At 33.7% G+C, this 15,591-nt stretch overlaps 1 protein-coding gene across 5 annotated transcripts; it reads left to right on the forward strand.

Annotated features, from left to right (window-relative positions):
• Positions 1-2,660: 2,660 nt before the first annotated feature.
• Positions 2,661-15,248, forward strand: LOC106627004 (uncharacterized). Of its 5 annotated transcripts, none has more exons than XM_036365513.2 (6): positions 2,661-2,829; positions 10,088-10,535; positions 11,903-12,019; positions 13,758-14,014; positions 14,206-14,365; positions 14,843-15,248. In XM_036365513.2, the coding sequence occupies exons 2-6, from the start codon at positions 10,336-10,338 to the stop codon at positions 15,003-15,005; spliced, it is 897 nt and encodes a 298-aa protein (XP_036221406.2). In that variant the 5' UTR covers positions 2,661-2,829; positions 10,088-10,335; the 3' UTR covers positions 15,006-15,248. The 5 variants fall into 5 exon arrangements, with proteins under 5 accessions (XP_036221406.2, XP_036221409.2, XP_036221407.2 ...); XM_036365516.2 differs by having other exon boundaries at positions 10,321-10,535; XM_036365514.2 differs by having other exon boundaries at positions 2,661-2,812; positions 10,090-10,535.
• The last annotated feature ends 343 nt before the right edge of the window (positions 15,249-15,591 follow it).

Here is a 15,591-nt window from a genome sequence, read left to right on the forward strand (position 1 = left end):
AAATGTGTTTTTTACAGGCATATATTTTCATCAAGCCGTCAAACCTCATATGAGCAAAGTTTTCTTCTTCATCTTCTGCTTTTGGCCATTTTTTTTTTAATATATATAGTGTTGGTCTTGTTTTACTATTTTTACTGCTCATGAGATTTTATCAACCATCCGCTTCCGTTTAACGGTCGTCACTGGCGCTGAACAGCTAGCGTTGCTTGTTGACCGTTTTCGTTTGGTGGCTGAAGCACACACACATTATTAACACATTTTATTATGTTTCACTGTCACTTTTCATTAATGAAAATAACGATCCACCATTAAAACCACCACAACAAAGTTTTCAGTACAGTCGACATCATAAAATAGCATTACTACATACATATATATACATATGTATGTATGCCACAGTGTAGATATATAGGAGAATGGATCATTAAATGCAAGCGTACGACTGCTGTTGATGGATTGGATATATGTATGTATATAATATTTCCAATACGTCACCATTTTCAATTCTTTTAGTTTATTTTATTGCAATAGATATCTCAAAAAATATACTGAAATCAAATTAAGCGTGTTAAGAAACCCTATGTACCTATTTCAATATATATTTCCCTCTGGTTCAATTTAAAACACTTACACCGGCCGATTTAAGAGAGATAATAAAATTCGGTAATGTTATGCTGAACATGAACATGACTTGATCAATGAAATTAGTCTATATTTTCTGCTAGCTCTAATTTTCCTTCGATCAATATTTGGTAACTAGCAGAAAATCGATTAACTTTAAAGTAAAAATTTTGATGGGACGGAGTATTCAGAGCATACAAATCTTAGTACTATCCTCATATATAGACTGATAACAATAGCAAAGAACGGTTGACGATCAGTATTCAGTATTCATTAAAATATAAACAATAGTATAATCCTTAGTAATATTTGAGTATTTGATTATTAAAATGATTAGAAGAATTACTTTTAGTAACTTCCATTTAGTGAGATATTAAATTTTTTTGCTATATATTTCTTCAGATTATTTTCTATATCTTTCTGCATGATCACCGCTTATGTTATGGTAAAACAACTTTATCCAGAATCAACGTTCCACCGTTATAATCTTACTGAAATGAGCTCAAGTTCTACTGAATAGCTTCAACATCTTATTGTGGTTTAATCGAATCATATTGCAATAACTCTAAAAGAATTTAACATTCACTATAAATTGTGTGAATCACAAAGCTGCTTCCCACATATGACCATTAATTGTGTTGTCGGCTTTTCTCATACTCGTACTTAATATGCGTTAACGACTTTGTAGATTAGTTGAAATGCAAATGCAAAGCTTTCAAGACCTTAACAAGTTATAATCAACTATTAGTTGTAGTACATTGAACTGTTATAAACTGTCGTAAGCTGACTTTAGCTCTTTATGAATAAGACATTTTGTATTGCAAAACTTTTCCATCAATATGAATGACTCAGAAGATTTGAACTGAAACCAAACAAATTCAAACGAATCATACTTTGGCATTCAGAGAAATATTTATTTCGCATTGAACCGGGTATCTCGAAAACACATTTTTTGTTACTTAAGATTTTTGAAAAAATGTAATACTCTATAGAACGGATAAATCTCTTTTGCTTACTGTTCTATTACTTCAAGTATCTTATTGAAGGTGAGGCTGCATGTTGTCCGTTCATTCGACCCACATGCCTTGTTTCATGTAACTTTGATAACGGCTTTATAAAATATATACCAGGGATGACTCCTGATTCTCACGACTCAATAAAAATTAGAACAACATATAACAGCATATAGCTACCATACAAACTGAACGATCGGAATCAAATGCTTGTATGAAAAACTCTTTCATTTGACGAGGTATCTTCACGAAATTATTTAAGGCAACAATGTAATCTCCGAAGAAATTATTCAGATCGGATGACTATAGCATATAGCTGCCATATTAACTGAACGATCGAGATCAAGTTCTTGTAAGGAACCTTTGTATTTGTGAAGGATATTATAGCTTCGATGCAACCGAATAATTATATATGGACTATTATATTATTTTGATAATGAGATGGAAGGAGCTTGGCTGAAGGGCTAAAGTTTCATCTTTTTTTACACTCTTTCTCTTCGATGATTCATTAGTCGGAATTGTGAATCCATAAATTGTATGCAATGGACCGAAATAATAATAATTATGTTTGTTAAAGCATTGTATCTACAAATACATTATATATAGTGCATATGTACATCCAATATCATAGAAACAGTCAACAGACACCATTATCATGAACCGAAAACCATCCCACGTCAATTTTATGCTTAATTGATTTCAAATTCAATGACAACTCCATTTCAAAAGTTACCACAATATGCATAATTATATTTGTGTATGTATGTATGCATGCGTATATGCATGCTAATCAGTTATTTTTGGTGCAAAAAAACAAGTATAAAATCGGTATAGACTTGGTCAACCACAATAACAGGCGACCGTTGGCCAACATCGAATGTGCATTCAAACATACACATCTACATTTGTACATATGTATATGCATGTTTCGTGCTGATGCGACGAGAGAGCGTTTACAGCCATCAGTGAGAGTGATGAAGTGCCTATAGCGTGCGAATGGGCGCCAACAACTTCGGCCAAGCGCTTTGAGCCGGGTTCAAATCAGTTGTTAACATTGCATGGCTGTGTGCAGTAGCGCGACTTTTAGCAAACGTTTCGACCAACGGCAAACGGCAAAACAATACGAGACGCGTTAGTGAAATTTATTCTTCTTCAGGGTGTTAGCGAAGGTTAAAACGGTTGGTGATATACATATGTATGTGATCTATAACGATTGGTGCATGGTGTAAATTTGAAAAAAAAAAATAAAAATGAAAATCTGCACAAAAAACTTACTTTGATTGGTCTTATCAAATTTGTGTTGTTGTGGTTTTATTTTGCGTTTAACCTGTCATAGTTTTGCGCATGCGCGTGCTATTTAATCAGTGCATTTTGTTGCTTACTTTTTTAAGGCGAACAGCTGCGTCTGCCGCGTGTAATAGTTGCACATAATTACAAACTGTGCGTGATCTCATTGAATTGTCATCATTCTATTTAGTGTCCGCGGCTGGCTGAAATTGCGTGGAGCATGCACTGCAGTTGCTAACCGATTCAATAAACATATCTCGTTTATTGTTGTTGTAAACGATTTTGTAGCACCTATAAGTAGTTTGGCGTGAATATATTTTTAGTGCGATTTCTTACAGCTGCAGCCAGTTGTTGACTTACTGCTTAAACCGGCGTCTTTCACAATGCATCTATCCATTTGCACATACAGTTGTACATACTTGTGTGCGATTGTGCGCATAATTATGGAAACAGCTACATCAAAATCTTTGATTTTTCGTTTCTTCTATTAAAAGAGATAACTAAGTTACTGGAGTTAGATGTACAGTGACTAAGACGTCTTTCGACAATCAAATTTATTCTCTCGATTAATCGCGTTCCATATTTCGTTTCTTTTATAACTTTGTATAGAAAATCGACTCGGCCTGAGGTTTTATCACCAAAAATATAGGGCCCTTTTTTGCGCAACATTCTTTACTTTCAAGAATTTTATAACTTGAGGGTAGAAATTGTTTCATTATTTTGTAATCGATTCTACAAGGTTTTTGAATTTAATTACTTGTGATATATTCCTTTAAATTACAATAAAATATAATTATATTACTATTTCTTGTGAATGTTTTAAGATGGTTTCTGGTACTACAAACGATAGTTTTAACATCAAAATATCTGATATTAAAACTCTGTACTTCACTCTTTTCCTTTGCATCATACTCAAAGTTTGCATTTTTCAAAGTGTCACTATTTCTATGCCCACGTGTCTATGGGACGCTTTGTTTTGATGTAAGCGCATGAATGCTCTCGCTGCATTGACCGATTTTCGAGCTGAGTTTGCGAAACTGCAGACGATGGAGCACCATCAGCCGCATTAACAACACCAACAATAAATAGTATCAGTTGTTTCTTTAAATTTGCAAAAGTTGCATGACAACTCTAGCTCACAGCGATCCAAAACATTACACAAATACTGCAACCAACATTCATACACACACATATGTATATGTATGTATGTAGTTTAGTTGCTCGTTTTGCTGTGGTTGCATGCTGCGGCTGCGCCTTACCTTCGACTTCTTTTAACAAAGCAACTCTTTGATTAGCGCGAAAAAAATTTAGAGCAAATTAAATCGACAATTAGCGACTGTGAAAGTTGGTAATGAAATCTAACAAAGAAAATCAGCCGCTTGCAACGTTCACTCGCGCTGTGCAATAATTTAATTAATTGCATCTTTTTAATGTGAAAATATCGTGGGTAATTCATATCACTAAGATATTTGTTCACTTGCGTACTTTGGGTCAAGAGCTCAACAATTGTTCATTTTCATACTTTTTTATGCTTCAAAGCTTATAAATCTGTCCTCCATTGTACCCCCAACGGTCGTTCGACTCAAGCTAAAGTTGGACTTCGTTGGCTTTTGTACAAAATCGGTTGCTGTTTGGTTTCGCTTTAAAACGCGTATCGCATATTAATTAAAATGCGAGCAAAATAAGGTGGAATAAGAAAAAATAACATTGCAATTTATGTAATTAAAAAAAATGCTACATAGAGCATAGTTAATATGCCGCTGGGCACTTGGAACCAGTCGTGGGCTGGATTTTCAATTACACCTGTCTGTCTATCAGCAGATCGGACAGCCGGCCTTTTGTTGTAGCTAATGCATGGATCCTGGTACACTGACAAGAAAGAAGGCATTTGATTAAAAACTTATGCTACATACTTACATATGTTACATACGTTTGCTTATAGTAAGACTAGTTAGTTGGCTGTTGTGTGTGTCTAACTGAAGTTAAAAGGGTTAAGCCAAATTTGAAAGCTTAATTATTGTTTGTTTCACAAATCGCTATACAAACTTATATGCATATATGGCTCATAAAAAAAAAATATACTGGCTCATAAAGGGTGTTTTTTCAACTAACGTTGTTTTAGTTCGATAATAACTTGCATGAATGAATGCTGTTTCTTATGTTCTGGTAAATTTAAATGAAAATGTGCAAATTTTTAAACCAAAGATCGTCAAAGGCTTTCTTTTTTGAATTCTGATCATCAAACAATCAACGTTTTTTATATACTACGATCATGTAGTCTATCCTTTATGCACAAGACAGAAATTCAATTTAGAAAAGTTACAATTGTACAATATTATATCTATATTTGGCTGGATACGAGCTAAATTCTTGGTCAAGGTTTCCCTTCAAATTCAGATGTGCAGCTTAGTATTAATCCATATTAGGAGGGCCTCAATACTTCTACTCTGACTCCAGAACGCTAATCGATTTTATGATAAGGTTTTATTTATTTTTAGAATTACGTTCACACCTCCTCCAATGTCTAAAAACGGGTGCACAAATATTTTATTAAAAATTTTAAATTGGTCTAACCCTTTGAAAAAGTAAAAAAAAATCAATTAATACTTTTTACACACATTACAGTTGCCGCATCATTTGACATGCTTGGTGCATAATATAACGAACAAAACATTTTATTCACATTATTTGAACGATACACTTAAATATTTGTTCGTACATTCACAATGATAGTGACACACCCAAAGGTGTAGCCAAAGCTTTACTTAGATGAATAGAAAATGAAAATTACTGAATACGTATGCTTCTCTATATATATTCCATTCCATTCTCTACTCCTCCAAATACATTTTATACCATTGTGATGAAAAAGGTGCGTTAGTACAACTCGGTACGTTTCGAGTGACAGGTTGAGTCAAAAATTAAATTTATTTATTAGCTGCATTTTCCTTCGAAGATAACTGAGAACTTAAAGAACGGTTGATCTACCACAAAGAGGCCGATTCTGGCAAAACATCTATCGGCGTAGTGTCTTAAGTACAATGGAAAACAGGGAATTTTCCGGTACAGATCCATGGACAGTTCCTTGGACCTTATTAGAAATTGATGAGTAATCTATCATCCGGTACCAAGATATATGGCTTATTCAAAAACAACAAATATTTGCTTTGATAGTTAAGTTTGATGTATGCTTTTGTATGATTTTGTATGAATGTATTTCTTCATCGAGGCAAAGCAAAGCAATGCGAAGCAAAATATTGGCCAATACTCATATACGCTTTGTGAAATAATAATTGTCATTTTTATTAGAGGGAAACACTGAAAACAAACTGTTCATTCTATTCAATGTATGAATTGTCAAGCAAAGCGCGTAAAACTGTATGTGAATCGACCATTAATAGCTTTTACCATAATGCAGAGTGCTGTATCATCCCACTACTTATTTACATAATCATAAACCCTCAAAAAGTATGTGCATACAAAACAATCATGTAAACATGCATTAGTAAGCGCAGTAAAACTTTCATAACAATTACTTTTTTAAAGTTTTCAAAGAGTATTTAGTTGAATGCAGCCGACAGACTGTGAAATCTAACGTCCGTCTCTTAACACTACACAAATGACCCAGTCTGCTGCGGCAGCTTCACAACAGCTTCACTCATTCGCGCACAAAATTTTTTGGGCCTTTTCTCGTTAAACGCGCTTGCGGCAATTAACACACATTTTATACAGATTGTGATGCTGCAATTATTGCTGAAATGTGACACATTTGCTGATTTCGCACCGCGCATACGCAAATGCGAGTACATTTAGGCAAACCAAAAAAATATTTGATTGTGTTAACGGGTGTGTACAAAGTGTGTTTAGTTAGCCTCGCCAATTTGCAAATCGCACAACTGGCGAAATAACAGTATTGCGCGACTGCCAAATGATTGTGACCGTCGACGATATCAACGCTAAGCGCGCATTATCGCGGTGACAGCGCTCGGCATGTACAGTGCGCATGGGCCAAGTTACTGCACTTTCACTTTGGACATTTTGGGCTCGGCGTTGACGCTTGTTATGCGTAGATGGCTGTTGTTTAGTGAGGGGCCAACGTGAAAAGAGTTTGAATAAATGAAATAAACGCCAAAACAAACGCCTCACCGCAATGTACGTAAAAAATGCACAACAAAAACGAAAATTGAAATATGTACACCTAAACGCATAGAAGGCTTAAAATTTGAAAAATCTATGCAGAAGAAAGACGTGTGCGTAACGAAGTTAAGCAAACAAAATAAATAAACATGCATAAGTACAGGCAGACGAACATATGTCCGTATGTATTTACATACATACATATGTATTAAGAGCAATGGAGCAGTTCCACAGTGACTGGGCGAAAAACGTAGACTCACCGAAAGTTTTCACATTTATGTACTTTTTTTCTGATTTATGGCGGCGGTCTGTGATAAGCGCCAACGAGTTTGTGCGCCACTTCGGCCTGTTTTTGGGCGATCTGTGATCTTTTAACTATTAATCCAACTAGTTTTTTTCATCAACTAAAGTACGAAATGTTAAGTGTTGATGGAGAAAACAAACTTTTTTGATTTCTTTGACTATTTTGACACTGCTTTGCAGGTCTCAGCAATTACAACAGGCTCATAGCTTTGGGTTTCCGTGGGGTTACCGCTACCATGAAAACAATGTTTTCCAGAACAGGGTATATTAAGTTTGCCACGAAATTTTTCATACCCGAAAGGAAATGTCGGAGACCCTATACGAGTAAAGTATATAAATAAATGATCACAAGATTTTGAAATATCGATCTAAAATTTTAACTACATACTTTTTCCCCGAAGAAGCTGCTCATTTGCTGGACTCGCCGATATCGGCCCACTATAGGATATACATAGCTGTCATACAAACTGACCAATCAAAATTAAGATAAAGATATTTGTATACCCTTTTTTGATATAAGAATTGCATATGTGAAGAACATTATAGTTTTGGTGCAGCCGAAGTTAACATTTTGCTTCTAAAAAAAATTCATGTAATTTCGGAAGCGAAGGAATTCTCGAAAAATAAAATGGTTATCAGAAACGTGGACGCCAATAGTATTATAATATATAGTATAAAAATAATTAGCGCTTATACCTATTATATCATTGAGTGAGCTTTTCCTCTCATACATTGCTTGCATCTAACTCTAAACAGCTAATATTTATGAAAAATATTTTCAACTATCGGGCGTTGTCCATTGTCTGCTGAAAGTCGACCGCTATTAGCAATACTTTATTATTCATGGTTTTTTGAATCCAAGTGTATAAGCAGCCACCAACAGCAAAAGCACAAAACCGCCTGCGAAGTACTTACGCACTTTCATGAGAGACCCTTTCGAATCCGAAATGTGTACACATGTAGTTTAGGGATTGATTGCCCGTATAAGTATGTCTTCCGTAATTACAAAGTTCGTACCAGCGACTGAGTTATCACGACACAAATTATTAAGTTACCGGTAACATCCTCTATTATACCTATTTTTGATCTATGATCCAGCTCATGCTGAAACACACGTTGGTGTAATATATATATACTACATTATTTTACATACGAACAAATTTTCACGCTAGTTCATTTAATCAATTTTGACACTCGCTTCTCGCATTTAACTTTTGCTTTCGGTTTTATTATTTATTGTGCTTATTTTAGTTGTTATTTTTTATTTACTTTAGCTTGATAGATCTATCGATATTTCTCGCTTCCTCTTTGTTTTCTGGTTTCTAAATAGTAGCATTGACTTGAAGGGTGCTCCGAGCTAAAATTGCATAATTAGTTGCCTTGAATACATACTTATATACATATTTACTTATTGTGTAGCCATAAATGTGTTTAGAAACACATTAGAATGTCACACTACTCCGCCAGTTTAAAAAGAAACAATAATATTTGAAAACAAGAAAAACGTTAACTTCGATTGCACCGAATAACACTCTTCACAAATACAAAGGTTCCTAGCAAGAATTTGATTCCGATCGTTCAATTAGTATGGCAGCTATGTGCTATAGTGATCCAATCTGAACAATTTCTTTGAATATTCTATTATTTACTTAGATAATGATCCGATCCAACTTTCGAAGATACCTTGTGAAATAAAAATGTTTTTCATACAAGCCTTGATTCTGATTGTTCAGTTTGTATGTCAGCTATATGCTATAGTGGTCCAATATCGGTCATTCCGACAAATTAGCAGCTACTTAGCGAGAAAAGGACAGGAGTAAAATTTCAGACCGATAGCTCAAAAAATGACGGACTAGTTCGTATATATACAGACAGACGGACATGGCTAAATAACTCAGCTCATCATGCTGAATATTTATGTATAAGTATATCCGCCGTTTTCTTCTGGGTGTTATAAACATCGTGACAAACTTAATACCCTGTTCAGGGTATAATTATAAATTTTGTGTATCTTTCATCTGAAGAATATTAAAGAAATAAAAACAGTAACAATCCAATTGGATCCTGGTAGCCGAAATAGAAACATTCTAAGTTTTCAAATCGGTCTATCAAAGTTAGTTATAACATACAGAGCTAGTACATATAATCCACTAACGAATATGGGTTAATAGATTCCTTGATTTATTGAACCATAAATATGCAATGGTCGAGGTGTAATTAAGGGGGAAATACTATAATAGTTGATGCTCGACTTAGTCTCCGACCTATAGTTAAACGATTATTTTGCTTGGTTTGTTGCATTCGAGCACAAGGCAAATAGGCAGTCGCGTAAAAATGTCATAGTGAGAGTATGTATATTGTAAAATATTTATGTGTCAGTTGGGAATTTAGAACATCTGTCACCTGCCAAATGCCCCACTATAAAATATTCATGGTCACATATACACTCGAGTGATTATTTTCATGTTCACGCGAGCCTTTTTGCACAAATAGGACAGCATATGTGCGCATGTGTGCGTGTATGTATGTACAAGCGCTCCGAAATATAATATGAAATCCTTGATGCCTGCTGTTCAGCGAAAGGCTTCAGTCTTAAAACTTACACCTGTATTGCACAATACTTACAAGTGCGGCTCTATTCAATAAAATGATGTTGTAATGGTTTTTCACTAACCAATTTACATTGAAACGTTAATTCGTTATTATTCACAAACGTTATCAACTAGAGTGCACGCAACTAACTCGGCGATTGTTTTAATTTCGGAAAAAATATACAAAAATACAAACAAACAAGCGAATGCATAAGTGCGAATTCGAACTAAAACTGAATAGAAATGTGTTGAGCAATTTGAATGCAATGCTTATTCCATTGTAACCGCTGCAAAACGCAACAACGTGTCTAAAGCACCGCTGCACCTTCATTAAGTGATTGTTACTTTTTTCTTAAAAACAAAAATAGTTTTAACTCGGAAAAATGGTGAAATTCGCCGCGAAAAGCAATTTGCAATTGTCTTGTCTCCTGTTATGTGCGATTTGTGGACTTATAGGGAATGTCGCAACCAAGCCAACAATCAACTTCAGCCTGCCACAAAGCTTCCAAGGCTTTCCCTCATTCGCCTCATTCACGCAGCAATACTTCGAGAGTCGCAATTTGCGACAGATGAAAACGTACAGGTGAGTGCTTGCATGAAACAAGTGAAAATTGCCTTTGTAGTAATTAACAACTCACAATTTAGACAATTAGATAGAATGGTAAAGATAAAAAGTTTAATATTTTCACCTAATGAAAGCGAGTAATAACCCATATAACAAAGGGCAAGTATCATTGAGCGGAGCATTCAAATGTAGCATTTTTAGCATTTATCACATGCTCTCTATCCTAACATACAGGGTGTGGCATTGTGTCAAATTGCATGCCATTATTTGGCGTTTTGTTTATACCGACACGCGATTGTTCAAAAAAATAAAATAAAATGGAATGTTAGCGAGACATTTGGACTCATGTAACTAACTTTACACTGGCCACGTAAAGTTGAAGAAAATAGTTCTCGAAAATAGCCGATAAATTATGTAAGCTCAAAACTAAATAAATCTTCCTAAAAATTTTAGTTGAAAACCTTTTCAATTCATATTGTGTGTGTATTACTAATGTTTTTTTTCTGTTGGTACTCTGAAAATAGATTGATAGACGCCTCTAAAAAAGTCTCTCTTAATTGTAACAGGTAGGTCCTCTGCCTAACAGTTTTCTAAAGTTTTCTTATTATTAGATAGAAAAACTCCTATCCCGCTTCCAACTAATTGAAAAAGTATTTAGTTTTATAGATTTTGTAGAAAATTGAATGCTCTTCGAAAAAGGTCTATTACGTAAACCTAACCGTTTAAAAGAGTTTAAGGGTTGAAGTTTCCCTATTTTAAGGAAATTTTTTTTTTTTTGTAATTTCATATTTCAATGCAAAAATAATAACCTTAGGCTGCTAAGTTTATAGACCTGTAGGAAATTTACTGCTTTACAAAAATTGTACCTTTTTTTGTTTTTTATTTTTGTTTTATGATGTTTGACGATAAATAGCTCTTTAATGGTTAACTTAATCGAACAATTATACAGACCATTTTTGAAGAGTAGTAAATTTCCTTCAAGGCTATGAGCTTTGCAAATCGACACCTGTTTTTTCATTGAGTTATAAAATTCAATTTAAAATTTGCCGTTACAATTAAGAGCTCTAAAGCTTTCTCAACCAATTTTTCAGAGTACTAAGCAAAAAAAACTTCGATTTTTTTGACCTACGCTAATGTGTATAGTGATTAATCTTTAGAATAATTTATAAATAGTTTCTATTATAATATCAACTAAATCGCAGTTTAATTTATTACAATACCATGTAACTTATGTATGTAACGAGAATTCTCATTTTCTTTCAATAACTATTAATTCATACACAGATAAGAGCTCGCAATAACAATTTATTATTTCTTTTTTAATGTTGGTATTTATAACATGACTTTATTAAGAATTTAATTATTTTTACATTATCTATTTTTAGTGGAAAGCGGCTTACGAATGACTCGTTAATAATGATCTACTATCATGACTCTACCATTGCCGTGACCGAGTTGGGACCAGAGAAGCTGTTGTTGGGTTGCGAACTAATTGAAATTTAGTGAGTTTTAATAATTTTTTACTAATATATAATATAGTATTTTTTTTTTTTTAATTTTGGAGGTTTGTTTTTGTAATATCATATCATATATACAAGTATTGTTTTAAAAATACCGATGGATAAATAAACTGTGCATAAACAAATCAATTTTTAAGTTAGTGAAATTTAGCATCCATATTTCTTTTTTATTTTACCGTTTCAATAGAAAATTATTTTACATATGTAATATAAGTCATGTGATTTTATAATTACTCGGTGATTGTTCAAATCTTTACTACATCCCTTGAATACAAACTCGGCAGATACTTTTTTAAACCTCATAGATTGAACTAAATGCTACTTGCTTTCATTAAGGGTTTACTAAGGGGTTACTTGGGTTTCACGGCTTCAAAAAAAAATTTTTTTTATTGTCTTATTTAATTCTATAACATCTCTAGAATATTGTACTAAATTCTCAAGTTGATACCAATAATCATTTTGGAGATACAGTTTTGAAAAGTTGCGCGCTCGAGGTTAGCTATATAGTCACTTAAAACTTTAAACTCGTTTTTCTCGAAACTGTGTTTTCAAAGTCGGTTGTCAAGATTTCTCACGAACTACTCAACCAATCTTAATGCAATTTTACATAGGTCTTTGAGATATAATTAACAAGGTCTTACCGCGGAGGTTTTTTACTGTTCAATTACACCAAAATTGGCATTTTTTGTAAAAGCGTCTACCAAATATACAATTTTAATTTTATTTGTTTTTTCTCCGTCCTAATAGTTAGTTAATGGTAGTAGTTCAAGCACGTATTTTTTTTTTTACTTTTGATGATGCTGTCAGAAATTCTGCTGTCAACGAGGAAGCACATTTTTTCCGAGGGACTGCCGGAAATGACGTCGTAACGGCCGAGTTTTGAATATTTTTCTTTGAAAATTTCACAAAATCTTTATAAAATATGTATCTTCGGAATAATATAAAGTGTGAATAAAATATTTCATTTTCATATGAAAAAAAAATTATTGAAAATAAGGCGTTTTGTGCTCGACGAAACCTATGTAACCCCTTAAAATAGGTTACGGGCGAAGCAAATACCATACATTATACGCCATTATCACTCAGACCATAATTTAAAATGGCAAAGTTTTTATTCCAGCAGACGAAATATTTTCATTTCATGTTATAGAAATTACTTTTTACATATTTTTGTCATAATATTAGTTAAATACAAAGTTTATCTAAATCAGAGGTAATTTATTTTTGTTCTCAACTTCAAAACGCTTTCACACATATTATACTATTTTTTTTCACTAGCGAATCAAATCGCGTGACGACAGTTATTTTATATTAACTACTTTTTTTATAAAAGTCAAATATGTACCTCGTTGGTCTTAGTTTTCTAGGAAAAGACTACTAAAACTATCTTTTATGTTGCTAAACAAATTTTCTAAAAAAAATTTTTTACCGGGCGTTTTATAAAATTTAACCAGAAATACAGAATTTAGATATATCAGAAGAATGTATCTATGTAAATATTAGAAAATATTTCGACCCAGTTTTCGTTCAGTCTATATACAAGTATTCACCCCAAATAATGAAGGCGAGTGACGGGATGAGTTTCCCTTCTATTTAATTGATATGAATTTATATGTACCCGAATATATTACGAAAATACGTATTATATTCAACATTACATACAAGTATATATGAAAATTTATACAATTAATCTTGTATGTTTTTCATTCTCCCCAACTAGCAATGAAAGCGATGGAAAAACTTTACTCGAAGGGCTTTCCAAATATAATCGGCCGCTTCGAATATCATTCGAGGAAATGCTGAAACTAATGAACCAATGTGAGCGTGTCGACAAGCTGACATATGCTTCGCGCAATCGAGGCAAATCCATAGATGTCAGTGCGAGCAACGACAGTCCCGCGAATAATGGTGGTGCCAATTTGGCGGCAAATATATTTCCGAAAAGTCCATTTTCATTATTGAGCGGCATAATACCGGGTAAGTAATTATTGTACACACGCACAAGAATAACAACAACTAATGAAGGTTAATGCATGCCATATCAAATACTGTCCAAGCGTGACGTACTCGTACGCGCTCTCCTTAATTGGAGATAGACTTTAAATATTTCGAGCAAGTGGCGATCGTTGGCGAGTACAACAAGTAAAACAAAAATTATTATTCCACAGGCACAAAATGGTGTGGCACCGGCGACATTGCGGAAACCTACAGTGATTTGGGTACTGAAATGGATATGGATCGATGCTGTCGCCTGCACGATCTGTGCCCGGTAAAAATACGTGCCTATCAAAACAAATACGAGCTGATGAATGACTCCTTATATACAAAGTGAGTTTATGTAAATGAAATTCGTATGTAAATATATCTAACTTTATATGCATATACTATATAATTATATCTATATTAGGGTGGAGCGAAAAAAAAAATTTATTTTTGCTTAGCCTGAGGGTAAAATTTGTAGATTATAAAAAAATAAAATTTTTGGAAAAAAACTTTTTTTTAACATCTAGAGGCGGCTCACTCACTTTTAAAGTAAATTGTTATTTCGTAAAAAGATTTGGATAAGTGTTCTAGAACCTGTGGAGAGTCCTCTTTCTGGCCAATTAAAAGTTATTAACTTAAAAAATTACTTGTTGGTCATTATTGAAGTTTTACAAAAAGTCTTAAACGACAACATGCTTTTATAGATGTTTAAAAAAAATTGTTTTGTATAATTTACAAGTTTTACCCTCAGGCTAAGCAAAAAAAAATTTTTTTTTTCGCTCCATCCTATATATATATACTACAACGTTATTATACCTACAGATCTCACTGCATATGCGACGATATGCTTTACTCCTGTCTCAAAAGTGCTAACACGTCGGCGGCGCAACTGATGGGCTCAATCTACTTCAACCTGGTGCAAGTGCCCTGCCTAGCAGGGAACAATGACAAATATCGCTTTCGAGCGGCCAAAGAAGGATTCTAAAGGAGCAACAATCTTTGACATATTTTATTTATAATAAATAAAATTATAAAAACGTGCAAAGCAGGAATTGCCAAACTTTTGTAAAATATTTTTTATAATATTCTTTTTGTACAAAACTTAATTTGTTGTTATGTATGTTTGCGATAGCACTTAAGGACTAGCATCAAGCGAAAATACAAATTTTTATTTATTTATACTTTTTCACAAAAAATAAAGCTATGGTTATTTATTTATAAACAAAAACATGCACGTATACGTAAGATTCAATGAGTTCCTTCGGTGGAAAGTGAAAAACTCAACTAACTAAAATAATATCCTCAACCTTTAAGACTCCCCGACAGTAGAGTATACGTAACCGGAATGTACTCGGATGTTTATACGGAATGGTCTATCAATACGGCAGCATTCTTCAATATTATTTAAGAAATATTTTCTAAGGCTACAACAACAACAGAGCCACAACGGCCACGGAACTTGATATTAACCATATTTATACTCATATCTCATATCAGGTTAAAAGGAGAGGTGTTCCCGGACTTCCATACGGGCGCCATTGTACGCTCTCCCACCATGTGAGTCGCGCGAG

This window comes from Bactrocera oleae, chromosome 5, assembly GCF_042242935.1.
Source record: "Bactrocera oleae isolate idBacOlea1 chromosome 5, idBacOlea1, whole genome shotgun sequence".
Lineage (NCBI taxonomy): Eukaryota > Metazoa > Arthropoda > Insecta > Diptera > Tephritidae > Bactrocera > Bactrocera oleae.

Bases quoted from the DNA above. Each gene is read 5' to 3' on its own strand.
- LOC106627004 (XM_036365513.2), top strand. From the start codon at position 10,336: ATGGTGAAATTCGCCGCGAAAAGCAATTTGCAATTGTCTTGTCTCCTG. The intron at 12,020-13,757 runs GTGAGTTTTAAT...CTCCCCAACTAG, and splicing joins TGCGAACTAATTGAAATTTA to CAATGAAAGCGATGGAAAAA. The intron at 14,366-14,842 runs GTGAGTTTATGT...TTATACCTACAG, and splicing joins AATGACTCCTTATATACAAA to ATCTCACTGCATATGCGACG.